At 51.1% G+C, this 26,011-nt stretch overlaps 8 protein-coding genes across 8 annotated transcripts; 5 read left to right on the forward strand and 3 right to left on the reverse strand.

Annotated features, from left to right (window-relative positions):
• Positions 1-612: 612 nt before the first annotated feature.
• M438DRAFT_341025 (multidrug resistance protein) lies at positions 613-5,029 on the reverse strand. Its single transcript, XM_029904408.1, has one exon. The coding sequence runs from the start codon at positions 4,820-4,822 to the stop codon at positions 785-787; it is 4,038 nt and encodes a 1,345-aa protein (XP_029765414.1). The 5' UTR covers positions 4,823-5,029; the 3' UTR covers positions 613-784.
• Positions 5,030-5,957: 928 nt separating this feature from the next.
• Positions 5,958-11,117, reverse strand: M438DRAFT_286396 (uncharacterized protein). The gene is made up of 2 exons (XM_029901587.1): positions 10,445-11,117; positions 5,958-10,396 (listed from the first exon to the last, which is right to left on the reverse strand). The coding sequence occupies exons 1-2, from the start codon at positions 10,785-10,787 to the stop codon at positions 6,363-6,365; spliced, it is 4,377 nt and encodes a 1,458-aa protein (XP_029765415.1). The 5' UTR covers positions 10,788-11,117; the 3' UTR covers positions 5,958-6,362.
• A 300-nt stretch (positions 11,118-11,417) lies between these two features.
• On the forward strand, positions 11,418-12,836 carry M438DRAFT_259800 (uncharacterized protein; the record flags this gene model as incomplete). The annotated part of the gene is made up of 1 exon (XM_029899758.1): positions 11,418-12,836. A coding segment is annotated over one exon (1,419 nt), but the record flags the coding sequence as incomplete, so codon positions are not given.
• Positions 12,837-13,384: 548 nt separating this feature from the next.
• Positions 13,385-14,457, forward strand: M438DRAFT_330245 (uncharacterized protein; the record flags this gene model as incomplete). The annotated part of the gene is made up of 2 exons (XM_029903292.1): positions 13,385-13,678; positions 13,729-14,457. 2 exons carry the CDS (start codon positions 13,385-13,387, stop codon positions 14,455-14,457), a joined length of 1,023 nt encoding a protein of 340 aa, XP_029765417.1.
• Positions 14,458-14,721: 264 nt separating this feature from the next.
• Positions 14,722-15,437, forward strand: M438DRAFT_3094 (uncharacterized protein). The gene has a single exon (XM_029902377.1). It carries the CDS (start codon positions 14,987-14,989, stop codon positions 15,404-15,406), a length of 420 nt encoding a protein of 139 aa, XP_029765418.1. The 5' UTR covers positions 14,722-14,986; the 3' UTR covers positions 15,407-15,437.
• Positions 15,438-15,538: 101 nt separating this feature from the next.
• M438DRAFT_341028 (uncharacterized protein) lies at positions 15,539-16,132 on the forward strand. The gene has a single exon (XM_029904409.1). The coding sequence runs from the start codon at positions 15,549-15,551 to the stop codon at positions 16,110-16,112; it is 564 nt and encodes a 187-aa protein (XP_029765419.1). The 5' UTR covers positions 15,539-15,548; the 3' UTR covers positions 16,113-16,132.
• Positions 16,133-17,039: 907 nt separating this feature from the next.
• On the reverse strand, positions 17,040-21,467 carry M438DRAFT_350668 (uncharacterized protein; the record flags this gene model as incomplete). Its single annotated transcript, XM_029906664.1, has 1 exon — positions 17,040-21,467. One exon carries the CDS (start codon positions 21,465-21,467, stop codon positions 17,040-17,042), a length of 4,428 nt encoding a protein of 1,475 aa, XP_029765420.1.
• A 2,741-nt stretch (positions 21,468-24,208) lies between these two features.
• M438DRAFT_308463 (uncharacterized protein) lies at positions 24,209-25,518 on the forward strand (the record flags this gene model as incomplete). The annotated part of the gene is made up of 2 exons (XM_029902345.1): positions 24,209-24,224; positions 24,312-25,518. Exon 2 carries the CDS (start codon positions 24,406-24,408, stop codon positions 25,516-25,518), a length of 1,113 nt encoding a protein of 370 aa, XP_029765421.1. The 5' UTR covers positions 24,209-24,224; positions 24,312-24,405.
• Between the last annotated feature and the right edge of the window lie 493 nt (positions 25,519-26,011).

Genomic DNA, 26,011 nt, shown 5'->3' on the forward strand with positions numbered 1-26,011 from the left:
TATATTCTCCCTGCAAAGACCCGAACAGGAATAGATAATGAGCCACCACTGTGGGTATGCAACGGCTTTGTAGGGTCTTCAGCTGGCCGGCAAGTCAGATCGACCTGACCAGACCAACAGACCGTGAATTACCGGGTAGAAGGATTCAGATTGTCGTCAACGGTTCACTAGACTTGACTCGCATGCTCTGTCCCTTTAGAGAGAGACGATGTTGAGCGTGAATGACTTCTTTTTCGGTGGGTGTCTTTCGTATCTTGACTAAGACGAATATTACTAGCTATAAAAATGCACAAGGATGTTACCGATTCAGAGATTGTTCAAGGAGAGGCCTCGAAAGTTGGACTCTCAGTAGACGCTTTCCTGGACCCCAAGACCTTCATGCAATCTCATAGCTGAACTCATTGCGGCATCTGGAACTTGGAAAACAGTCAGTACGCGCCCTGTGGAGGAACCTGGTGCGCTTGGTAGCCTTTCCCCTTTCCACTTTCGTACCCGTACACTTCTTCAGCTCAGCGGTGTTCATCACTTCATTAGCTTGTTTGACGAACGTTATATACGGACGTAGTGAGATGAAGAAAGCTGTATTGAGAGTTGTGAAAAAAATAGCTTTTATGCATACATATGTCCGTCCTCCGTCAAATGAAAGGGTCTAATTTAAAATGGGTATCCAAGAACAAAAATGGTTGCCACGAGCAGTCTATATACACTGTGGACAAACAGGCGTTGCAGCCAGAACGAAAATGTGAAGTGAAAATGAAAACCGTTGGGTGTGGGAGCGTCGTGTTTACTGTGCTTTGCCCAAACTCTGCAGGTTGACCAGCTCGAAGTAACGGCCTCTGAGGTGGAGAAGCTCTGCGTGTGTGCCGGCCTCGACGACCTTACCGGCATCGAAGACGTAGATCATGTCGGCGCGTTGAATGGTAGATAGACGATGTGCGACGGCGATAGTGGTGCGACCCTTAGCGGCCTTGTCGAGTGCTGCTTGGACAACCTTCTCAGATTCACTGTCGAGAGCTGAGGTGGCCTCATCGAGGAGGAGAATTTTGGGATCACGGAGTAGCGCTCTGGCGATGGCAATACGCTGCTTTTGACCACCTGACAACATGCTACCCTTGCTACCGACGATAGTGTCGAAAGCATCCGGCAGTGACATGATGAAGTCGTAGATATTGGCGTCTTTGCAGGCTTGCTCGATAGCTTCTTGGGGAACGTCCTCTCTGTCGGCACCGAGGAGGATGTTCTCTTTGACAGTACCCTGATAAAGAGTAGGTTCTTGAGAGACCAGTGCAATCCATGAGCGGTAATTGTTGACATTGAGGCTCGAGATTTCCTTGCCATCGATGTAGACACCACCAGCAAGAGGATCGTAGAAGCGCTCCAGAAGTTGGATAGTAGTCGACTTGCCACAGCCACTGGCACCGACCAGAGCGACGTATTGACCGGGCTTGACAGTCAAGTTAAGTCCTCTGAGAACAGGCTGCTCAGGGCGGGTAGGGTAACGGAAGTGCACGTCTCTAAATTCGATGTGACCTTCCACGTTGGTAAGCTTCTCGCCGTCTTCGCTCCAACTGTCAATCTCAGGTTGGCGATCAAACAGCTGCTTGAGCTCGGCCGCGGCCTGTTTTGCCTTTCCCATGTCGGGAGCGAAAGAGAAGATGGTACCTGCTGACTGGGCGCCGAAGATGACTGCACTGAAACAAAGGAAGAATTGGAACATGTTGTACTCGCCAGCGGAGATCAGGCGTCCTCCATACCAGAATCCAAGAGCAGTGCAACAGAAGATGAGAGATTGAGAGGCAGCGTAGAGACTCGAGGAGCGCAAGATAGAGACAAGCGACTTGCGACCCTGATCTACAAGTTGATCGTGGTAGTGGATGTGAACATCGTCCTCTCTTGTCAATGAAGCAACGGTGCGGATGGCGGAAGTAGCTTCGCAGGCATAACTGGCAGACTTCTCGTAAGCCTTTTTAGCCTTGGCCTGGAAGCGAGCCAACATCCAGAAGCGCAGGAAGCCACATGCAAGCAGGATAGGTACGGTCGAGATACAGACGAGACTGAGCTTCCAGCCAACGCCCAACGAAACAGCGAAGGCGGCGATGAGAGTTACGATGACGGAAAGAAGCGTGCCCAGGGTCACACCAGACATGCCAGCGAGATGAGTGGTCTCGGTTGACAGGAAGGAGGTCAAAGCACCAGCGGTGTTCTCTTCTTTGTCGAAGAAAGCAATGTCCTGACGCAGCATCGTTCTGAAAGCCTGCGCACGGGCTCGATGGACCAGTCGCTCAGAGCAGATAGCAAATACATATCCTTGAATAATGAATGCCAGAAATTGCACCATGGCAAGCATGAAGTACATCCAGGACCAGAAGTTTGCCTCGTGGCGGATTGTAACGCGATTGGCAGGGACCCTTGTATCCAGGGAAAGAGCGGTAACAGCTTTGGCGAAGAAGACGGCCTGTGTTGGGTTTCCGCCACCAGTTATGACAGAGCAAATGATACCAATAGTCATATAGAGCCATTCCTGTTTGTTAAAGCTGCCAACTAGCTTGATCAAAGTCCATAGAGAATAGCGGTTCTCAACTTCGGTCTTCCTGTTCTGGAGCGCAATACTGGACTTCGACTTGCTTGTCTGGGTACGGCCAAGCTTAAGATCGTTGGGGTCATTTTCGAAATCCTCGCCTTGAGTGGCAACACGAGTGAGGTTCTGATCCTTTTCGTCAAAGATGGCGATTTCTTCAAGATCCTTATTCTCAGTCTCGGCAGCAATGCGCTGAGCTTCGACCAAGTTGTAGTAAGCACCTCGTTGTTCGATCAAGACATCATGAGTACCCTGCTCGACAATACGGCCACGGGACATGACGACGATGTTGTCGGCACCCTTGATAGTGGAGAGTCTGTGGGCAATAACAATGGTCGTTCGGCCCAAAGCTGCCTTGTCCAGAGCGGCTTGTACGACACCCTCGGACTTGGTGTCCAAAGCAGAAGTAGCTTCGTCGAGAAGAAGAATTTTAGGATCGCTGACCATGGCTCTAGCAATAGCAATTCGCTGTTTCTGACCACCAGAAAGCAGGAAACCGCGTTCACCAACATTGGTCTGGTAGCCTTCAGGTAGACCGGTGATAAAGTCGTGAGCGTTTGCAAACTTGGCAGCATTCTCGACCAGTTCGCGGATTCTCTCCTCAGACTCGTTTTCATGGACTGTACCAATCAAACCATGACGGATGTTGCCAAAGATGGTAGTAGCAAACAGAGTAGGTTCCTGGCTGACAAGAGAGATCTGGCGACGGAGCCAGCGCAAGTTCAAAGTAGATATGTCCTGACCATCGAGGTAGACATTTCCGCCAACTGGGTCGTAGAAACGTTCGACAAGACCGACAATGGTACTCTTACCAGAGCCTGACTCACCAACCAAGGCAGTTGTCTTTCCAGCAGGAATACGGAGACTAACATCTTCCATGACTGTGACTTCCGGGCGAGAGGGGTAGATGTGACGGATGTTGCGCAGCTCGATATGGCCTTCGACACTCTTGAGTGTCTCGCCTGTTGAGGAGGCAGGGTCCAGAGGGGATGCGCGGTCAATGGTTGCGAAAATTTTGGCTGCGGCTGCGACACTAGTTGTAAAGGCCTGGATATTGGGAGCGACATTTCCGAGGGCAAAAGCACCAATCATAATGCTCAAGATGATTGTCAGCACATCTCCGACCTTCAGACGACCACCAACGAGGTATCGCGAACCCATCCAGAAGGCCAAAGAATAGTTCAAGTAGACGTAACACATCAGAAAACCGATCATCGAACCAGTTACTGCCTTCATTTTGAAACCCCACTTTTCAGCCACGGCAAGATGAGCATCGTATTGAGCAACAAGCTTTCTCTCGGTGTTAAATGCTTTTGCGTTTCGGATGGAACTGATGACCTCTTCAGCCACGGTACCGCCTTCGGCGTAGGAGGACAGGGATGCCTTGTTGAACTTGACAATAAATCCACTCATGCCACCCATGGTAAAGACAATGGCGAACACGGTTGACAGCAGGATTCCAGTGAGTCTAGCGTCCTTGATGAATGACACAATGAAGGCAGTGACGAAGGTTGCCAAAGCTGTCAGTGTAAGTCCAACCTTCTCGGAAATACCGTCCTGGACGAGATTGGTGTCGGATGTGATGCGCGTTGTGATCTCTCCAGCACCGAGTTGATCGAAGAAAGCAATGTTCTGGCGAAGAATCGCTTTTAAGAAGTTCTCACGAATCTTGCCGGAGATATGTTCGCCAGTATAGAGAAACCCAGCAGTGGCGATGTACACAAAAACATACTCGCCAATGGCAAGATAAAGGAAGTACAGACTGAACCTGTTCAGTTCGTGATTGAAGTGTTCCTTGGTAATCTGTTCCAGGAAGAATTGGTTGAAGGTGGTCGTGAGACCGCCAAAGACGACGGTCATAAGAGGCAGCAAAGCACCTCCAACAATAGCAGAGAAAGCGCTCAAAGCCATGATCAGCTTATCGTTAAGTGTAGAATAGCGATACAACATCACATAAGTGACCTTGACCACAGGAATGTCCAATTGGCGCTTCAAAATCGACTTTTCATGTTCCGGCAAGTGACCAAAGGGGTCTTCGCCCTCACCATCACTGCTGCTGTCATTCTTGTCTTCCTTGCTCTTGTATCCTTTCTCGGTGATGGGTGCGGCGGGTGTGGGTGCGGGTGCTGCTGGTAGCGGTGCTTGGCCTAATTGTGTCTTTTCGTAGTTGGTGACTTCCACGTTCACCGTGTCGCCACTACTCGATATGTCTGAGCCATGGTGTCTATCATTCACAGGATCCATGATCTGTAGTGGAAAGGGCTATAGCCGCCCTGGGCTGGTTCGATAGCGGGGAAGAAGTTCGTCCGAGTCGTGTGGGGGCGGACGAGATTCCAGTAGCCTGAGGGGAAATTTTGTTGACGGTACGGAATTAAGAGGCGTCACGAAAGAGTGTGTCGAAAAGAGAGAAGATCAAGACACGATTATAAAGAACTCGAGGCGAGATCGAGGAGAGGAAATCGGTTTCAGAAAAGGAGCTTGGGGACCCTAATAACTGATCTCCATAATAGTGTTGCCTCGCCCTTTGATTGTGTATATTCCTCCGCTTGGAGTTGCGGTACTAAGACCCACAGTCGTACTTGCCCTCCCCTTTAAACATTGCAATGCACAATCTGAAATCTTCCAAGCGATAGATAGCATAGAAGAGGCTTTCTATATCTCTGTAGAGACAGTCTTTGCATTCGACTCCTGCTATGTGCAATTAAATTGTTGCGTCGTGTCACTATCTTTTCCGCAGTGTATTTCATGTCCAGCAGGGGCCCAAAAGGGGCGGGTTTCGATAACCGAGTCCTGCTGTCAGGAGGATTCGCCGGGATCTCCATCTTCCGAGCATGCACATCACCACGCCGCCGGCCTAGAGTAAACACCGATCTCACAGGGTCATGGTGCATAAATCGTCTTTCGTACGAGTCCACCCTCGTACTTGCGGGCATAACCTCGTATAGACAGCACAACACCCTCGCTTCGCTGCTCTTCGGCCGACCCTTTTGTGAACGGCTCACTTTTAGGCTATCTGCCCTATCCTATTGTGGAGATGCTCTTTACGAGCTACGAATACGCTCGTTTGCGACCAAACTCAGAGGATAGGCTTTACGAAATACGTGAGACGGTCGTGAAATCGATCTTTTGTGCTTGCGCGGATCAGGATTCATCATCGAAAGCAAAAGGCAATTCAAAGTCACGCGTTGCTTGAGCGCTCAGTACAGACGTAACACAGTCAATAGGATATAACACAACTATGAGCGAGATCGTTGATTGGAGCCCGCGTCAAGACATGGGGCTTGACCAGGTAGGCAGGTGGACATCGCTTATGATCCTTCACAAGATAAGGCGGTAGAGTACAGGTCTACTCATATCGCTACAGTGGGAGAGTCGAGTTGACAGACATTGTTAGCATTGGACAAATTAGGAAACCAGCATGGGATATTCATCAAGATGCATGTGTGGAAAAATGCGGTATGTCATTTTCGCATAGTCAATAGGATGTGTTTCCACGCAGCATCACGTCTCGGAGCTAGAAAGGCCCTTGAAGCTGATCAAAGTTTGTACCCAGAGTCGCCATCGCAAAAGCCACGTGAAATAAACCATACTCCTTTACAAGAACCGCTCTGCCAGACTGTCTGGGTCGAAAAAAGAATAAATGCAATGCCTAAGGAGGGGGAATCGTGCGATTGAGTGCTAGAAAGGAAAAACAACAAAACAAAGAACCAGAAAGTATGAGAACAGAGGACTTTTCTGTTAATTGCAACTTGCAATCAACAAGCAATGACGCCTGCGTTCATTGCTAATTTGTTGCTGAAGTGAGCTCCCGCAACTTTTCATCCTCAATGTACCGAGAAAACGGGATGGTATTGTCGTCATGATTCTCATGCTCGATGGCCATAGGAGGCGATGATGGAAGTGGGAGGTCTTCAGGAAGCATGCCTTCCCTTGCATGGGAGCTCAACGCATCCTCGAGACCCTGGGCATCGGAGAATTTACGTGAACCAGCTCGTACCGTATCTGAGCGTGGACTGTTTGCGTCGAAGTAAGAGTCCAAATCATCGTCGCTAGACATGAGTGTCGGCGTTGTCAGCTCGTGTTGGAGGTTGAATGGATCAGGCAAATGTCTATCGCCTGCAGCAGTTGGCGTTTTGTCCACAGGATCAGCTTGCCATTCGTGTAAGATAGGAATGCGAACATTCATCTTTGGCGGGCCATCCGGGCTGGTAGCATGAGAGCCGTTGCCAGAGGACAACGCTTGTGCCACATGATATTGAAGATTGGCATCTGGTCCGCTCTCCTCAGTACTTGCCTCTGTGGACGCAGAGTGTTTGCGGGCAAGTTCACGGCGCATTTTCTCTTCTGCCCAGTCTGCACCAAAGGTGACGACTGAGGCTTGCTTGCCATGCACCATGAACCTTGCCGCCTTTCTCTCTAGCCCGGGAGTAGCCTCAACTAAGTCATCGACACGACTTCCATCCGAACGTATAGTGCTGGCGCTTTCCTTGCCTCTCTTGTGGCGTTGCGAGGAAGATGGATCATGACGGCCATCACGCAATGTGCGGTGCAGACTACGCCTACCACTCTTGATCTTGGACGCACTCTCCGGCGTCGCGGCTGAAGCTTCAGACATGACAGTGGAGGTGTTGGTGGTAGTGGTTGTTGTTGGAGCTAAAGGATCGCGTGCAAGGAGAGCTGCCTCATGATCGCGACCCTCATAACTGTGAGTAGGCGTCAGGTGACCGTGTCTGAAAGGAGCGTCAGAAGCAGCAGAGGAGAGATGCCTGTCTCCATCCTGCACACTAGACGAGACGGACATGCCAGCAAGACTATGCTTTCTGATGACAGATTGCGCGTTACTCGCAGCGGATGGCCGACGTAGTTGTTGCGGACTATTGAGATCAAGAGGACTTGGTAGTTGCCATGCGTCGCCGAACCTGAGTGCGTGCTCTGGTGGTGTTTTGAAGACATCCCTATTGAACAGACCCTCGTTCTGGCCATCACCGTTCACCCGTGGCGAATGCGTTGGTGACTGAGGACTCGTCTGCTGGCTGACATGAGAGTTTGTCTTTGAGATTGTCTTCTGAAGGCCGCTAGTCTTGCGAACATTTGGTATCGGGGTCGAGAGCTTGGTGTCGAACATGTCTCCATCCTCTTGCAGATCGAGCGACAAGATATCCCTATGACACTTGGTCCGCCAGATGTCACGTCTGACCCATTTCAACATGGCGTCCATTCGAGCTGTGGCGTGACACACGTCTTCTCGCGTCTTTGGCTGTATGGGAGCGAGGATCAGAAGGTGACGGGCGTTTCTCATCATGTTCTCCAGACTTCTGATTGCATCGGTGACCTCTCTTTCTGACTCTACTATAGTCTGAAGCATGATTTGTCGTCGAGCAGCCAGCACCTGTCTGACCAGATGTGGAGTGAAATCTCTCTTTTCCACAGTAACTTGTCCATCGTGTGTTATCGTTGAATTGAGGGCCGAGCCGATGGATGTGTTGATTGACGAATCAACGGATGCTGTCGAGTTAAGTCTGCCACGGCTGTTGATTGTGACGTCGTTATCTGTTCCTCCAATAAAGCCACGGATCCTTACGCCGGCAGACCTGAAAGCTGCAGCATAGTTGATCAACGCAATCCAGTCGTTGACCTCTGCTTCATTCTCGGCGAGGAGGACCTCTTCTTGGCCGCCATGACGAACAAGAGTAAAGGCATCCTTGTGTTTCAAGTAACTGCGATCGAGCAAGGCGACAGCATCGTCGGTCTTAATGAGCGCATCTGGTTTGAAGTCTTGGATCGGCGGTTTGAAGACAACAGGTGTATTGGTACCTTCTTGCTTGACATGAGTGTGGTACTGGGACATCAAGCCCTTGACCCAAGTGACGTTCTTGAAAAGGTAGAGTTGAGATCCTGTCAAGATGGCACCCCACTCTTGCCAGGGAGAGCGAGTCTTCTTGCGCTTGGTGGACTTTCGCCACAAGACACCAACTTTCGTCACTTTGAGATCTACCAATCCTATAGCAGACTCGCTGGGGTTGTCGCGTGTGGCTTGTGACTCAAAAGCTGCAGGTCTAGAGCGAGCGGAGATGATCTGAAGGACAGCTGTGTTCACAAAAGCTTTCTGCAGCTTTTTCATGTCGAAGAAGTTTGCAGTGCCCAGATAGCTATAAGGGTCTTCCATAGTGATCGAGTCCTTGATCGATGGGCGCAAAGTGTCCAGCTTGCCGTCGCAGATCAGGGCATAGGGATCGATCGGTCCGCTGTTCTTTCTTCCGGGTTCAGGTATGCTGCCTCTGAGTTTGCTCTTCTTCGGCTTGAAAGTGAGAAGGCGTTCTCCGTTAATGTCTACTTCTTCCTCAAAGTGGATGAAAGGCGTGTAGCAGATATTGTCGTAAAAGCACCCCAGCACGTCGTCGGAAACATTCTGACCACTCGTGTTCTTGATGTAGTCATGCTTTTGCATCTTTCGCTTGTTGTTCTTGTTGAAGGCATCAGTATGTAGCATCATTAAAGAAAAGGCTATGATGTAGGCTTGATCGGGCGACATGAAAATGCCAGGATTGCACTCATGATATCTGTCAGCGAAGGCTTGAACAACGCGATCCACCTGCTGAGTCTCTTTTGGCAGTTCAGCTTCGAGCAAAAACTTGCGCAATGACATATCGATGGGCTCTCCGAAGAAAGAGAACTTGCGGCAATAACTTCGTAGAACAGCTTGAGCGAACGGATCGGATGATTTTGACAGGATTCCTGCAATGAGGCTTCGCGACACAGCTGCCTGAAGCCGCTCCAAGTACTTGCCGGGAGTATCACCTTCCTCACGATCCGGAATGACCACTGGCTCATGTACGCTAGGAGACAATGAGTTAGACTTCGAATGGAAGCCGGGCGAGGATCCACGGTCTCGGAGGTCCGAATTGTGGCGGAAACGATTGAAGCCAAGGAGTCCACCCAGACTGGTCCGACCTGAGGTTGAAGTCGAGTTTCTGGCGCTGGAAAGGACAGGGGGCGTAGGAGGAGTTTGATCCTCAGACCGGCGACCGAACGAGCTTACAGTGGAAGACCTATCTCGCAGACCAAAGCGACGGGGTGGATTGAGTATCGGCGAAGAGTTGTTGGAGTGAGTGGAGTTGCTCGAGTCGTTCCGGAACAGCGGAGCTCCTCCATGAGTAGCAAGAGCGGTGATAGATGACTTTGCAAGTTGAGCCGGAGCTGGTGAAGAAGAAAGAAACAAACGCGGACGAGAAGCTTCCGTATGACGACGTTGTAGAGCACTGAGAGGAGGTGGTCGCCGTTGTCTCTCTGGCGATTCGATGTTCGAATGAGTCGAGATAGCGCTGGTCGAAGGTCGAGGCGTGGCGGGGCCGCGGCTCGTCTCTGGTTCCGGAGGAGGGTTGGAAGGAGGCGAGAGTTTGACGGGCAATGGGAAGAGCGATTTGTTCTTCTTGTTACGACGCGGCAGCTTGAAAAGGGTGGTGGTAGTGGAGATGGTGTGGGTAGTGGTGGTAGTGGCATAGGTAACATGTTCCCCAGAGCTGCGTTGTTCTCCTGACGAGTCAGACAAGCGAGTGACCGGCAGTGCCAGAGCCGAGTTCGATTCGTCGCCGTAAGGTGGAGGTGCTACAGGGTCGGGCACAAGACGATCGATGTCTACGGAGCGGCCTCTCCGCCATGGTCGGTGATCTTCGGTGGACTCGCGACGTTGTTTGGATGGGCTGAGCTTTGAGATCTGGCGCTTGAAAGGGCTCTTTGCTTTCCTCGTACGGTTGGTCGGGTGATTGTGTTCGTCCATGGTTGGGGCGGTGGTGATGATCTGAGGGTTTGGCACAGGAGCTGGTGGGAGTGAGCAGGGGTAGCGAAGCAGTAAGCAGAATTACGTACATTGCAATTGATGCTGAGGAGGGACTTGAGGCACCGGAGGAGTCTTGTCTGAATCAGCGTGCAGCCTCGCTTTGGCTGAAAGCTGACCGTCGGAGAAATGCCTCCATCGCAGCATGCTGAAACGAGCCGTCGCGGGGGTAGCTGTCTGGACAGGCGGAGATGGCGGGCCCAGACTTAGCACATCCATGGGGGAGATTGGCTCTTGGGCACTCATAGGACGGCTGGTGTTCGGTGCAGGAGTGGCATAGCCAGAGTTGGGAGAAGTAGCGCCATCCTGGGTATTGCTACGAACGTCGTTCAAGAGAGTGTCCAGAGTACTTCGGCGGCGCGACATAAGAGGCATGGCCGGCAAGTCGCAATGAATGGATGGTCATTTGACGGCGATGGAGCGGCGCGTCAGCGAGAGAAAGTACTAGGCGTGCATGTGTCGAAGTCGGAAGACGATTTGGCAGTCGAGAATATCTTTGCGGCTTTGTGGCTATCGAAGGGGTGCAGGAAATTGGAGATGGCGGGTCCGGGGGTAAACGAGCGTGTCTCGGTGGGAGGAATATCAATTTTGGGACACGCAGACTGGAGACGATGCAGGGAAGCGGATCGTAAATTCAGATTGTGATTGTCTTTCAAGATGGTGAAGAGCAAGAACTGGACTCTGCGTGACTGCCTCGTCAGCAACACGCACAAGGCTTGGAAAGGTCCCACTTCAGTAACAGGGAAGGCGCGAAGGATGTTGCCAAGTGCTTCGGTCCTGCCTCTCCACAGCCTCCGGGGCTCCGCCCAAGCTGTGACTTCTCTTGGTTTGCTACCTTGACTTGCGACAAGTAGCTGCCTAGTGCCTACTATACAACTTTCAATCATGCGCGCTCCGTCGTTGCTGCTCGTCGCCGTCTCGACGTTGCTGGCTCCCACTGTCCTTGCCGTCCCTTCATACCCGCAACCACCGCCGCCGCCTCAGCAACCTTCGCATCACCCAGCATGGCGTTCCGTCACCGACGCTATCGTTCGCAATATTTGGAGCCCGCCCGTTCAATCAAGACCTGAGCCTGCCATCAGTGCTCTCCCACACCCCAAGCACAGCGGCGACGTGGTTGTACGCTTCAACATCAGCAATTTCCAAGATGCCACAAGCCTCGCCGATGCCGCCGACACTCTCTTCCTCGACCTATGGGAGTACACGGACGACTGGGTTGACATAAGGCTTCAGGGAGACTTGCTACCTTCGCTATTAGGCCTGCTTCCTTCCTCTCTACACCGTGCTCACAGCTTGCTCATGGACGACTTCTCATTACAACATGCCATCTCAGACACATACCCTTCCTCCCGCTCGGCTCGTCTGCTTCAACCCAACTCTCCTACCCACCACAGTGCTTTCGGTCCCAAGCTCGGTACTTCCTCGTCCGAGAACATCTTTTTCAACGATTACCAACCTCTATCCGTCATTCAACCATGGATGCGCCTGATGGCCTCTCTGTTCACCACCCACGTCCGTATCATCAACATCGGTACCACGTATGAGGGTCGCGACATCCCTGCTATGCGCATTGGCGTACATCCGACCAACAACGACTCTCCCACACGCCGTAAGACAATTTTGATTACCGGCGGTCTGCACGCTAGAGAGTGGATCTCAACTAGCACCGTCAATTACATTGCGTACTCGCTCATCACTGGCTACGGAAAGAACCATGTTATCACGACTCTTCTGGAAGAATTCGACTGGGTCTTTGTGCCTACCATCAACCCTGACGGCTACGCCTACACCTGGGAGACCGATCGTTTGTGGCGCAAGAACCGTCAGCAAACTTCGTTGCGCTTCTGCCGTGGTCTTGATCTCGATCGCAGCTTCTCCTTCAAGTGGGATGGCGCGAACACGAGATCAAATCCCTGCAGTGAATCTTTCTCTGGCTCCGCTCCCTTTGAAGCCGTAGAGTCCAAGCGCCTGGCCGACTGGGCACGCAACGAGACCGATAACAACAACGTCGACTTTGTGGGTCTGCTCGACTTGCACTCGTACTCCCAGCAGATTCTGTACCCCTACTCGTATACCTGCGACCAAAGCCCTCCCAATCTCGAGAACCTGCAAGAAGTCGCTGCCGGACTATCGAAGGTCATGCGTCTGTCTGGTGGCCGCTACTACCAGTCCGCTCCTGCATGCGAAGGCAATGTCGGCCTCGTCTCAACCGGCGACCGTCAAGTCTTTCCTCGCTTTGAGACTGGTGGTGGCAGTTTCCTCGACTGGTTCTACCATGATCTCAAGGTCAAGTATACATACCAGGTGAAGCTTCGTGATCGTGGTACCTATGGTTTCTTGCTACCTAGAGATCATATCGTGCCTACAGGCAAGGAGGTCTTGGATGCAGTTATTTACTTTGGCAAGCTGCTTAGTGGTCAGCTTGATCTTACTGCCACTGAGGAAGAGCAGGTTGAACTCAAGCAGCCGCTGCAGCAGGATGAAGAAAACATGACTTCCATCGATGTAGATGGTGAGGTCGAGGACGACGAAAATGTCATGGTTGAAGTGAGGCGACGATCACGGATCTAAACAACTAATCATCTGTTTCCTCTAGCATTTCCATGTTAATAATTTTACTTGCATCCAGACCTTCCATCATCTACCTCTGCCTCTTCTTCCCCTTAATTCTAGCCTCCCCGTGTACAGAACATTGTCACGCGCATGCTGTAGGAATACACAATGTTTTTGAGATCAGTGCAGAAGTCTTGAAAGCAACGACTGCACGAATGGCAAAAACATTTCACTGGCAAGCTTGCATAAGTTTGCTGCATTGTCTTCGAATTGTGGTTTGCGAATTGGCTTTCTTGAAAGAAGTGGTTTCGAGCAAACGCTGCTTCTAATCCCGACAAACGGCACGCTCTGGTCCTTCAAAACGAACCGACTCTGTCACTTGGCCGCAACCTTCTCGGAACCAAGACATCCACCTAGCCATGGCTTGGTACGACATCAACAATTACATCTCTCCCGAAACCGTCAATGAAATTGCCAGAGAGCACTGGGTCGAGACGTGCCTACGCCCTATCATCTACTTCATTACCGATCCTGTGCTGAAATGGCTCTTGGACTCCTGGGATCCACACAGTCTACTCTCCACGGTCGCGTTCGTTGTAGCTTTCTCTGCCTTCTTCGTTCTCCTTGTAGTTGGACTCGTTCAACTTGGGTATTCTTGGTATGTTGTGAATCGCTGGCTGAGCGATTGGACCGTCAAGTTTCTCAGGGAAAAGGTAAGTTACGAGTCTCCAGAGCACAAAGACATCTACTCATATGTCATCAGCTACACTTCTTCCTTTATCGTCCAAAGGCGTTCCCTTTGATGCGCCTTCCACCAGAGCTCCGCCTGAAGATCTACGAGTACCTGTTACCTGAAGATCGCATGTTCCATCTTACGGCTGGCATACCCGAGGCAACGTGGAAAACTCATTCGTCCACGCAAGGTGTCTTCCGCAGTAGATTCCCAGCTCTGCTGTACGTTTCTCGCCAAGTCCATCGGGAGTTTCAACCTCTTTTCTACGGCTCCAGCACCTTCGTCATCACCATCGACAGGCCAAAGGAACTGTTCAGCGCTTTGAAAATGATTGAACAACTCTTGCCTCCCAACTCAATCAATCAGGTCGACGTGTTCACTATGATGCGCGATCTCCGCCTCAGGGTAGACACTCGCGCGCTCGTCGATGTTTCTGGACCCGCTGCTAGGATGGCCATGTATGGCAAGAGCACCTGCAATTCTCATGTCAGCAGTTTGCGCGGAGAGCACAAGAGGGTGGTTGTTACTGATCACACATATGGGTACTTGCAACACATGTACAAGGGTAAAGAGGAGACTGAGAAGACTCTGGATGAACTGGTCGAGAAGGCCAAGGTGAACAAAGAAGGCAGCAACGTTGATTGTCGCCTGATACGTGAGATGATCGACGCCGTCTTCGAGGAGTGGTCGCTCCACCAGGAGAATGGTTTCAAGGAGAAGCTGTTGGATTGGACTCCCTGGAAGTTCTTCAGGCAGTGAGGACAGCTCAGTATAACCGTTCCCTCCGTTGTACACTATGATATGGTATGTCGGATAGTCAGATCAGCAGATGACTAGAGAACAACAGAACGACTCTTGAACCTCCTTAGACCATGTCTTGTGGCCATCGTGGAAGCTAGATGTCCCTTCTTTATCATACTCTCGTGGTGAGACCAAGAGGTTTCCTGTTCCACCAGCTAAGCGCTGGCCGCCTTTCGACCTCGTAGTCCCACTGAATTTGTTTACTCCGGTCAATCACTTTTCTTCTCTGTGCAGTTCTTTCATGCTGTCAAACATAAGATGGGATGAGCACGGCATTCTGGATCGTTGTGACCTTTGCCGCCATGATGCCTCATTTCGTCCCGGTGATCCTGCGCACTCCAAATATCTCTTACTCTTATTCCCCGGCTCGAGCACTGGTACTGGAAGATAATCGAGTCTGATAACCGCAAAAGAGGGAGCATGCGATCTCAATCGACCTTAGTACTCCATAGTCAAGATTTACTGATGTGATTCCACAGATGTAGAAATGTTGGAGCGATCAGTCGTCACTGCCCTTTCCAAATCTTCATCGGTAAACAAGCATGGGCTTAGTGCTTTGATTTTGGAAGGTACCGTCGTCAAAGCTTGCGGCATCGCTCGTTCTTCCCCTTCATGTGATTCTTCTGTCTCACAAGAGGCAGGTGTGACAAAGATTAACCGCACCACTTTTGTTTCCTCCTTGCAATCTTCCACCATTTCCCTCCTATGCAAGCGGTCAGTTCGCGAGGATGTTGTCCCCTGCGGAGGTCTTCATACTCTGTATGTCCGCATTCGGCTACTTCTGGATTGCCGTGGCCATCGTTCTTATCCTCGCTCTCATCACGTATGTCTGCTTCACAGCCTTCCGCCAGCTCGTGCACAGACTTTATCGAAAGGTATGGGAAGTCATCCACCGAGCTACAAATAAATCTGACCCTTGCATATAGCTTAAACTGCTCTATTGGCCTGAAACAACATTCAGGTTTCTCGACCTTCCGCCAGAGATCCGTCTCATTGTTTACGCCTACACTCTTCCAGAAGATCGTATCTACTACATGACCGCCCGCAACATGAGAGTTTATACAAAAGCCCAGAAGGAACTCATCGTCGACGAGGTCCCACAGCCCTTGCCAGCTCTACTCCGTGTCTGCCGTCTGGCCCGTCAGGAACTTCGCCCTATGGTTTACGAGAACAACTGCTTCTACATCACCATCTACTCGATCAGGGATCTTCTCCACACCATGGACCTGCTCAATAACTCTACATGTTCGAGCCCGTTTTATTTCATGAATGGATCTCAGATGATGAAACACATCCGCATCAGAGTTGACGAGCTCATCATCGACCTTCGATCGATACATTCCAATGACACACTGTTCGTACTTCAATTCTCAGAATCGTCTCCTATCTGGTTCGGTCCTGGCAAGTCGCTCCGGAGAAGCAGGACGGACATGGCAAGGATGATCAAGGCATACGCGCGTGCCGTCCGATTCTGGATCAGCGTCAGAGATGTGTCGGATCTTCTGAAATGCATTCTTGTCGACAGCGCATCGGATCCAATTCTCTTGAACAGACTCTTGCCGTGGTACCACCGTGGTCGCAAAGCGCCCATATCGCGGCTTCCGCCTGTTTGAACCCCAAAGATACCCTCCCCGTCACGACACAATCATTCTTGCTTTGAGAAACAATCGAGAAACGAGAAGTTCATATCGCTTTGAAGAGGAGATAGACAGACAGACTTAGCTTTGCATAATATCAAAGAATGTACAGAGATACTGAAATCCTACACCCTGGCACGCTCCATGGACTTTACGATGCAGATTCAGGTCCACAATAACGCACATGCGACTTCCTGCTCGTTTTTGAAAGACTTTTTCAACAACCCACTCCATCAACTCATGGACCCATTCGCTTCGACTGTTCAATCCTAGACTGAAAGATGCGAGTGGTGAGGAGATCAGAGAAGCGACTCAATCAACCATTGCGAAAGAAAGAAGAAAACGGACAAGAAGATTAATGGCAACAAGAGCAACCGAAACATCTCCATCTCATATAACCATCTAATGGCAAAAGAAAACCGACGACCTACGTATACAAAACTGGAAGAGAAAACATCACCATGACTATATCAAAAAAGGTAATTCTTTGCATTTGACAAACATGCTATCCTATCCTATCCTATCTTGTCTTTGTCTTCATCTTGATCCTAGTAACCCTAAGGTGAAATCCTCCCTTTTCGCAAATCCCGTCCATGTTTCCCTTCCCACTTGGTATACTATAAAAGCCCAATGTTTCCTCCTCCTCCGAATGAGAAATAATGCTCCGTTTGTCTCCCTGATTCGTCCCGTTGCGATGTAATAACTATGATGAGCGCCGCCATATGAAGTGCCCGTATACGCCGATGTAAAAATAATACCTAGAATTGACAAAGAAAAATGATGAAGTGTAGGGGTGATATGCAAGAAAAGTATGCAACAATGACTTTTGACTGAAGATGGAAAGAATCAACAGATAGTCGAGGTGTAACCAATTCGTAGATTGGAATGTATGGGTGAATTTGCTCAGACACATTTTCTGGCCTGGAAGAGACCAAGGCTCAGACTTGTATCGTTCGCTCCCATGATGGGCGTTGGGTCTGGCATCAGTTCCCATCGCCTCAACATGTAAGGTGTCTGCTTGAGTTCCACAGGTCCTCTGTTTACGCCCATGCCCATGGACATTCTTGTTTGCTGTGCTTGCTGCTGTTGCAGATGCGCTTGAGACAGCGTGGGTGTGTTAGGCACAGATGGCGGGCGAGCAGGCATTCCGGGACGGGCAGGAACTGGCCATGGTCTCTGTAGCATTGATGGCGACTGGTTGGCTGAAGCCGGCGAAGATGATGTTTGCAGAGGCGTCGAAGTCGGGTTCTGCTGAGCTGCAGAAGGAACGACTTTGGATGCAAGAGACAACCAAGCGTCGGGAGATGGGTGAGTTCCGAATAGATAGCGCAGACGTGGGATGCAACGAGCTTGAGGTGGTAGGTTCCGTAGGACTGTATGCATGTGCTCGTTAGAAAGGTCGTCAGAGATCATGGAAGCCACATCGAGAATGTATTCAAGAGTTGGTTGCTGGCCTTGAAGCTTTGGATGAATGAGCAAAGCACAAAGAACACCCATGAGAGGGATCAAGTCTTGTGCAAGGGCATTAGCATCTTGAATTGTGTGATGCTGCATGGTGGTGAGCTGCAGCAACACTCCGATGCCAAACGACACGCGTGCCTTCTTGTCTGACTGCGCAGGATCAAGTGGATTGATTCCTTCGGCAAGCTGACCTAATCGTTTCAGCTGCTCTGTAAGCATGACAACAACGTTTGTTGGTGCTGATTGAGTCGAAGCGGCAAGTGACGAGGCCTCGACAGCTTTCAGATATCGCCTCACAGCGGCCTCTTCTTCCATGGACCCATCGACGGCGACTATGGAGGAAAGCTTCTCCAGGACGCACTCGCCTGCCCAAGAGTGAATATGACTGATGAGATCCTTGTCAAGGGCGCTCAATAATTGTGGCCAGACCGAAGACGTGTTCTCGATCGCTGTCTGGAAGGTGCGAACCAGACTAGCTTTGTCCTGCTCTGACAAGCTGTTGCCCCCGGAAAGAATTGAAGAGATCTGCTGCAGGGCCAACTGGCTAAAAGGCAGTGAAAGTTCTGTTGTTGAACCAACGATCTTGGTCACTTTGTCGATCACTGACATCTTTGCATGTTGTTCCTGGGGTTCTAGACCCAACAACGAGTCCAGGAGAGGTTGAACGGAGTTCTGAGCCAGCATAGGGTTGGATCTGCAAACCAGCTCCTGCGCAACTAACTTGGGATCCTTGACGATGTACCGGCGAAGAAGAGCAGTGACCTTCTCTTCTAGAGGGTTTCCGGTTTTCGAAAGAATGCTTTGCGGGCTCAGTTGTAACAGCAGCCAGATGATGCGCATAACCACTCCCATGTTTCTCAGACAGAACATGTTCTGTGCAACCTTGAATCGATAAGCCTCGGCGGCCTGGTTCTGCATTACAGACGTGGAAGGGATCAAAATTCTTGCACAAGTCATAGCTAGACGGCTAGCGTTGGCGGGCTCTGTGGATTTGACAGTGTTGAGTTTCTTGTCCCAAATCTGAAAGAAGCTGTCCAACTTCAAGCAACCGGAACCGACCAACGAGGTAACAACGCTTTCTACAGCTTCGTATGGGGCGACGGTCTCAGCCATCCGGACTACGAGCCTCTGGACTAACTGCTCGAACGTTGTCTGATCGAACGACCGCAGTTGTGCAAACCAGGTGCTAGCGCGGGACAGCCCTTGAGATCCCATCTTGACGCTGCGATCCGCAACTGTGGTGAACATGCGCATCATGAGCTGCTCATCCATAGTATTGCCGCTGGTAAGCACTCGATCGATATCGTTATCAGATTCAAGGCTTCCAGAATGAGAGATTGCCATGCTGTCTGATGCCGGCGAGCATGCGACGGTAGAGCTTTGGATTTCGCACATTGCAAGCTCGCTATCAATGGTCTTTCCATACATCGCACCGGCCGGCACGCGACGGACCAATCCTGACAATGACAAGAGGAAAGTGCGGTCCAAAGGCTGCCTTGAACGTAGCCGACGTTGTTGTTGGTAGATTTGAGAGACCAGTGCTGGCAGGAAACCCATCGTGGCGAATATTTCAATATTCAAGTTGACAGTGTCTGCAGTAGCGGCCAATATTTGTGGGTTGCTACCATTGGATGCTGCAGCAATGACTTTGGCCAAGCTCGGGAAGTCTTCAAATTGCTCCAATGTATGGCGCACCAAGCAGAAGGCGGCGAGGTTGCCGTTGAAGCTAGTGTCACTGATCGAATCAAAGCTTGGTGATATCACTCTCTCACAGAGCCATTGTGCGACTGCCATCTTGACAGCGCCAACAGGCTTGCTGGTGAGAGCAGGCTCGTGTGATGGTACGCCAGGGCTAGGCAAGGACATGCCACCAAGGTGTTGAGACAAGACGGTCTTGTAGTTCTCGATCTCTCGTGACTCCGCATCGGCGTGATAGCCAACTCGATTTAGGAGTGTGCGCCTCAAGTTGACGATGTGTGAAGAAAGATAAGCAGTCGGTAACTCTAGGAGAAGCTGGGCCTCATTCGCAGCAGCACTGGAGCCAGAGAGAACACCCATAGAGATGAGCCATTGGAGGTATCTGCCAACCGAAAAGTGGCCAGATCGTGCCAAGGCAGAGACAAGTTTGTAGATCAGGCGAGGCTCCACGGTATTGTCATGTCTAGCCTTCTCGAGCATGGTCAACACAGCATCGTCTGCACTGAAGCCAGCAAAACTCCAGAAGCGTATCAGCTGTGCAGCGAGGTAGACACGAGCAATACCAGAACGATGTTTGGAGGTTGCCCACTCAAGCACTGTGACCAACACGAACCGTGTGTCAAGTCCAAGTGACTCGCATTGAGTGGCAATCCTGTCAATTTGAACGTCCAGGTCGACAGAATCCAAGATGTCCAACAGCCTAAGTCTGGGAGTCCTCGAGGTTGCCTGAGGGGTTGCACCTGACAAACGATTGTTCCGTCTAGTGACATTGGCCAAGCCATCAGCCTCCATGTTGATTCGACCACTCGGCTTGACAGAAGCAAAGTAGGTTTTGTAATCGTTCCAAGATTTTGGTAAGACTAGACATCCTCTGTGGTTGACGGCCAGGACACTGATCAGCTGGTTCAAGCGTGTGACGAGCTGTAAATTGATGCCATAAGGCGTGCTGGATAGAGATTTGGCGTGACTAAGGAGAGCTTCGGCAAGACGGTGACCTCGTTTTCGGTGGGAGATGAGATGTTTCCAGTAGATCTGAGTGAGTAGAATCCAGACGGGTAGTCTTTCGGAAGAGCTTTGCTTGAGAGAAGTAAGAATCCAGTCCATGTAATGCTCTTCGTCGAGGAGATGCTCAGCGTAGAAATGAGTGCCCAAGCGGACCGCATAGTTCATCTTTTGCGACCATCCTGGTTGACCGCAGCTAGAGATGATGCTGTCGACAAATTGCTCTACAAAGACAGTCCATTCTTTGATCCACTTCAGTTCACCAGCCAAGGCAGCAGGGCCAGAGACACCTTTTCTCTTGAAAGCACGGATTTCGTTGGCGCCGACACACTTGGAAAGCCACACGGCTCTGGCGATGGGAATGTCCTTGGTAATACAATGATCGAGGAGCACTTTACCTCTGATGCCGTGGGGGATGGTCCTACTCAACCTTCGCAATGGCACATCGGGGTTGGCGAGGTCCTTGAGCCATGCCTCTCTCTTAGTGTCGGTCAAAGTAACCCTCGGCGGCGGCTTGAAGGTGGAAGGGGCGGTGCAGAGACGCATCGAAGCCCTCTTGTCCAGCACTTGGACGAAGAGGGCAGACAATACGCCCAGACCATTCTTGTTCTTCAAGCTGGGCCACAGGTGAGGGCGAGCGATGTTTGATTCGGTTTGTGAAGCGCCGGCGGGCTTGTCGCTGTATCCAGACTTGATAAGGTGCTCGTTCAGCACATCTTCCGGGTGCTTGCCTTCGATGTTGGTCCATGGGAAAAAGTCGGCGGCCTTCTCCTTGGGGAGTTTGGTGGCCACTGCGGGTGGTTGTAGGCCGTTGGCTCTTGTTGAAGGATCCAGGACGGGTGTGGGGGAGGGCTTCGGTAGTTGCGGGCGAGATTGGCCTGGAGCGGTCAAGGTCAAGGATTGAGGGCGACGAGGTAGGGGCAGTGATGTTGTAGGCTGCGAGAGGAGGCGTGGCGGAATATGTTGCTTGGGTTCGTCGGGAGTGTTGGCCGAGTGGCCGCCGTACTGAAGCATGCCGTTTGCCGTGTAGGCCGAGTGGTTTGCCTCGTCGACGTCGGAGATGTCATGTTGTGTGTTCAGGTTGACGTTGCTGAGCTTGGAAGGGAGAGCAGGGCGGTTCAGAGGGCGAGGGCCAGGAACTTGCGTGCCCGCTGCTGGTTGACTTATCATGGCACTGGTGCGTCGTGGTTGCACATTTCCCGAGGGCTCATAACGACGCCTCAGACGGATGAAGCCATGGTGATAGCGATGGCGGCGGCGTGGTTATTGTTGTGGTGAAAGCAAGAGTTGGCCTGGATGGTGCGACACGACATGCTTGATGCTCACTCAGTCACAGGCACACGTCGCACATGAGAAAGAGGGTGAGATTGTGCGAGATGGTCCAGAGCAGGTGATAGCCTGATAGCCTGATATGTCATTCCCGATCAACCGTATCGGCCCTGGCGCTGTCTAGCGAAACACTCCGCATCTTTCCCTTCACCGTATGTAAACCAACTTCGTCACTTTTACCCTGCTTCTACCGCAATTCCATTGGCTGCGCAAGCCACCGGCGCGCCTGCCTTTTTCCGACCAACTCAGCAAACATTTTCTAGGCCCAAAGTCCCGTCGTCTCCAGACATGACCTGACTCTCCCAATCTCCCAATGCGTCCATTCCTACAGCGACGAATCTGCAACACTATCTCGGCCCAGCTTCTCCCGGTGGAGAAAGCGCCATCTTTCTTTGTGTGCTTTCAGCCTCGAAACGGCCCTGTCAAACCTTCACTGATCACGACTCTGACCATCTTGTTTGCTTCTTCCATCATCGCTCTGGAGACTGGCGTGATGAGTCCTTTTGCTCTCGTAATATCCGTCGCAGGCGGACCTGTCTCGGCGTCGATTTGCAAATGCCGAGAGTTTTGCTTTTCCGCATCTTGCATCTCTGTTCCTGCCTCTTTCTCCGCACTTTTGCATCAATTGCCCTTTGTTGTTTAGTGCCCGCCGGCCTTCGCGCTCTGCGTATGCATCATCCTTCCTCGTGCCTTCTTCTCCTTGCAGCAAGTCTCGGATTTGCATGTCGTGCTTCACTCAACGCTTTCAAAACATCTGCCTTGGACTTTGATTGAACATGAACTCGCGCCCGATCAAATGCGCACGCACTCCCTCTCCCAATCTCACATCCCCTTTCATCTGCATACCTGAGATAAAGCGAGGTGTCGCATCTATACATACCGTATCTCCTTGGCCGCCTTATCCGTACCAAGCCCACGTGCTTGCTCACCTCCCTGAAGGAGCAGGTATCTATCGATTGTAACTTATCTCCAGACTTCGTGGCGGCGTGCCCTTTGTTGTTCTTTCACTGGCGTCTCAAAGATACACATCTTACTCCACATTTTGCATCACAAACTCTGGGCTATCTTTTGAACAGAACGGCCGTACGGACCGGGTATCTGCCTCCAAACTCTTGACTATCTTTTCGACCTCGACTCATGAATGAAGCCTTGTTCAAAGCGTCGATCTCGCAATCACTTGTATTATCAATCTTGGACCAGACCATGAATCTCCGACCTCGCAGCGTGCCGGATATCCCAGATTCCATGACAAAGACTAGTGACACGGAGTTCTACCCGAAAAGCACTGCCACGGTGCGCTTTTGATGCTCTCCACCACTTTGATGGATGCTGCTACGTTTCGCTTGACCAATTGAGACCATGCACTGAACCTCGAGAGTTTTGACGGCATTTGCTTTCTTGTCTCTTCCCCGCATTCCGCGAGCCGCCTATAGCCGCTTCTACCTCATCTTTAACCCTCCATCGGCCGATAAAGGATATGACAAGGGGAACGCAGTTGCAAAGGTCTCCGACGGGGCAGGACTTATTTTCTCGGCAAGGTATAGCGTATGGCTATCGCAATGATCAATGCTTTCATGCACAGAAGGCTCACTCATTATGCAAGAGGCAGCCTTGGCCATCGAGAACAATTGCACCAATCTGATAAGCAAAATACCTGTCAATAGCCCGCTCTTGTCGATAGACACACCGGCGGGCGAACCTCAAGGCTCGAGGGTCGAGCTAATCTCGCGGCGGAAATTTTCGACTCCGATACATCCATGCCTCCATCGACCTCGGTATCCAGGACTCGGCCGAGGTCGTGCAATCGCACGCCACACAATCGCATCATAGCACGCTGACTTTCGCAGGAAGGAGCAGAATGTAAGGTAAGACGTACCCAGATAACTCCAGCATGCCGAGCGAGGACGTCCAAGTGCCCACCATCTCTGGATGGGCTGTGTTCTACATGTCCACCACTGCACTGCTTCTGCCATGCCAAAGACGTGTGTACATTTTGGTCAATTCCGACGTACTTAGCACATACGGCCACAGTCAGCTGAAAACTGGGCATCCCGTCCGCTCTGCCATACATAAGCAGTTGAACGGCAGATTAGTACTACGGTGGGTGACCACGTGGGAATCCCTGCTGCTGTATGTTTTGTCTTTTTGCTGCTCATTCGCAGCAGCTTTTTGCACTGGGTCAAGGGCCTGAGAATGTTTTGCTAGGCCGGTGCTTAGGCTGGGTAGCGGCCTGGTATGATCGATGCTTAGATATCGGCCTTCGTTTGAGCTTGTGATGGAGAAATGGTTGGAGGTTTACTGCGTTACTCGAGAACGCCTTGTGGTGCTGAACATCGATTACATAGATCCATGTAGAGACTGACTCTGCCGATTCCGCATCGTCGTGTTCCGATTGTTGGTTAGAGAGTCAACGAAGACTTTGCTCAATAACATCCCTTACGAGTCACATGCGTTCGGCCCTCTCAGGCTTGCATTCAGCGTAGGATTTGTCCGTTGCTCATCCCACCTGGACTTAAGATTATGCAAGTTTCTACCCTGTGTTTCCAACAATTTCAGCCTCTGCGAGGATTAGTATAGTATACTTTGTCAGTAAATATGGTATGCAGTAAGTCTGCGTAGACACGTTCACTCGAATGGTGCGCTGGCTAATGGTAATACTGGCTAATGGTGATACTTGATTTCCAGAATGACGTAGGCCATGTGAGCTTTGCGCTGTAGGACACATTATCAACAATTGTCGGCCATTGTTTGTCTTTTGAACGTTAGATTCCCCTACAGCATGGACAGCACTATTCCACCCACAGGCGATTTCGAGCTCGAGCGACTGCAGAACTCGATCGTGGACGCGCCGGATCTTTCACCACTCAGCAGACTGATGCATCGGAGAACACGCCGGACACAGCTCTACCACACGACACAAAACCTGCACATCAAGCGTCTTGTTCAAGTGGCAGAAGACCCCACGGCGACCCGAATCATAGATAGTCGAGAACAAGATAGTTTGGGTTTTCACATCAAGCTCGCCATCTTCCTCTCCATCTATGGCACCATCCTTGTCGCAGGCCTGCAGATCTACGCGGCTGTAACGACACTCTCCCTCTCCCTCTTTGTCACCATGGCAGAAAGTTGCTGCGAGGCCATCAGCAACATCGGTCTTGACTACCTCCACCGTAAAGCCAAGAAATTGAGCGATTCACCCAGATGGCCAGCAGGTGCAGAACGCCTAGGAAATGCCGGCAACATCTGCTTCGCCTTCGCTCTGACCGCCGTATCTCTGGTCTTGGTCGTCGAATCCATCCGCGCTCTAGCCAGCACCCACCACGACCTCGGCAAATTCGCCATCCCCGCCATCGTCGCTGCCGCCTGTGGCTTCAGCATCAAACTCTTCCTGGCCGCCTACTGCTTTACCTTCCGCAAACACAGTTCGCAGTTGGAAATGCTGTGGGAGGATAATCGCAATGACTGCTTCGAATACGGTTTCGCCATCTTCACTTCCGCCGCTGGTGCGAAGCTCAAATGGTGGGTTGACCCTGCAGGAGCTTTACTCATCGCTTCCGTCATCATAATAACTTGGATCTCCACTATACGGTCGGAATTCCTCGAGCTCTGCGGGTTAGGCGCTTCTCCCCAATTTATCCAGGAAATCGTCTTCCTCACAATCCGTCACTCTGACTTGATCTTGAAAGTGGATACAGTGCACGCGTATCATTGGGGAGAGGAATTAGTAGTGGAGGTGGATATCGTAATGGCGCCAGAGAGGAGTTTGAGAGAGGTACATGATGTTTCGCAGGAATTGCAGGATAAGTTAGAGACGGTGGAGGGGATCTGTAGGGCGTTTGTGCATGTGGATCATGAGGCTTCTCATATGCCCGAGCATCGCAAGACTCGCTGAGCAGCAGATCTGAAAAATCGCCAACCAAAAGTTTCTCTCTTTGCTGTTCGCGGCCCTTGTGTAGTTTGGCCCTCACGGAACACAAAAGATGGAGAGAGCAGTTCATATAAGTCTGAGTGATACGATATGCAGTCAAGTGATAAGAACTACTTGAAGAACAAGCATCCATTGTCTCGAAAACGATCATGACTCCCATAGCCGCTAGCGACGATAAAGTGTATGATATTGGGTCATGCGATTGTGCAACGTCACCTCTCACGATTCGACATTTCAAGACACAGGTTTTGCTCTCCGACCACGCATCACCGACAACGACCTTCCTTACACACCAAAAACATGCAAAGTATCCTTCTAGCTACCTCAAGACACCACCAGAGCCACCAGGATCCCCATCATGCAGCTCGAAGACCATAAAGTAGTCATTCCAACTTGGTCAGGAGTGCAACCCTGGCCGAAATATGCTGTATCCAAACAAGTGGAGAGAGAGAGTCCA

This window comes from Aureobasidium pullulans (genome assembly GCF_000721785.1).
Source record: "Aureobasidium pullulans EXF-150 unplaced genomic scaffold scaffold_1, whole genome shotgun sequence".
Lineage (NCBI taxonomy): Eukaryota > Fungi > Ascomycota > Dothideomycetes > Dothideales > Saccotheciaceae > Aureobasidium > Aureobasidium pullulans.

Coding starts and splice junctions, on each gene's coding strand:
- M438DRAFT_3094 (XM_029902377.1), top strand. CDS start 14,987: ATGTTGGAGCGATCAGTCGTCACTGCCCTTTCCAAATCTTCATCGGTA.
- M438DRAFT_341028 (XM_029904409.1), top strand. CDS start 15,549: ATGAGAGTTTATACAAAAGCCCAGAAGGAACTCATCGTCGACGAGGTC.
- M438DRAFT_286396 (XM_029901587.1), bottom strand. CDS start 10,787: ATGCCTCTTATGTCGCGCCGCCGAAGTACTCTGGACACTCTCTTGAAC. Junction 10,397..10,444: donor TCCTCAGCATCAATTGCAAT/GTACGTAATTCT, acceptor CACTCCCACCAG/CTCCTGTGCCAAACCCTCAG.
- M438DRAFT_341025 (XM_029904408.1), bottom strand. CDS start 4,822: ATGGATCCTGTGAATGATAGACACCATGGCTCAGACATATCGAGTAGT.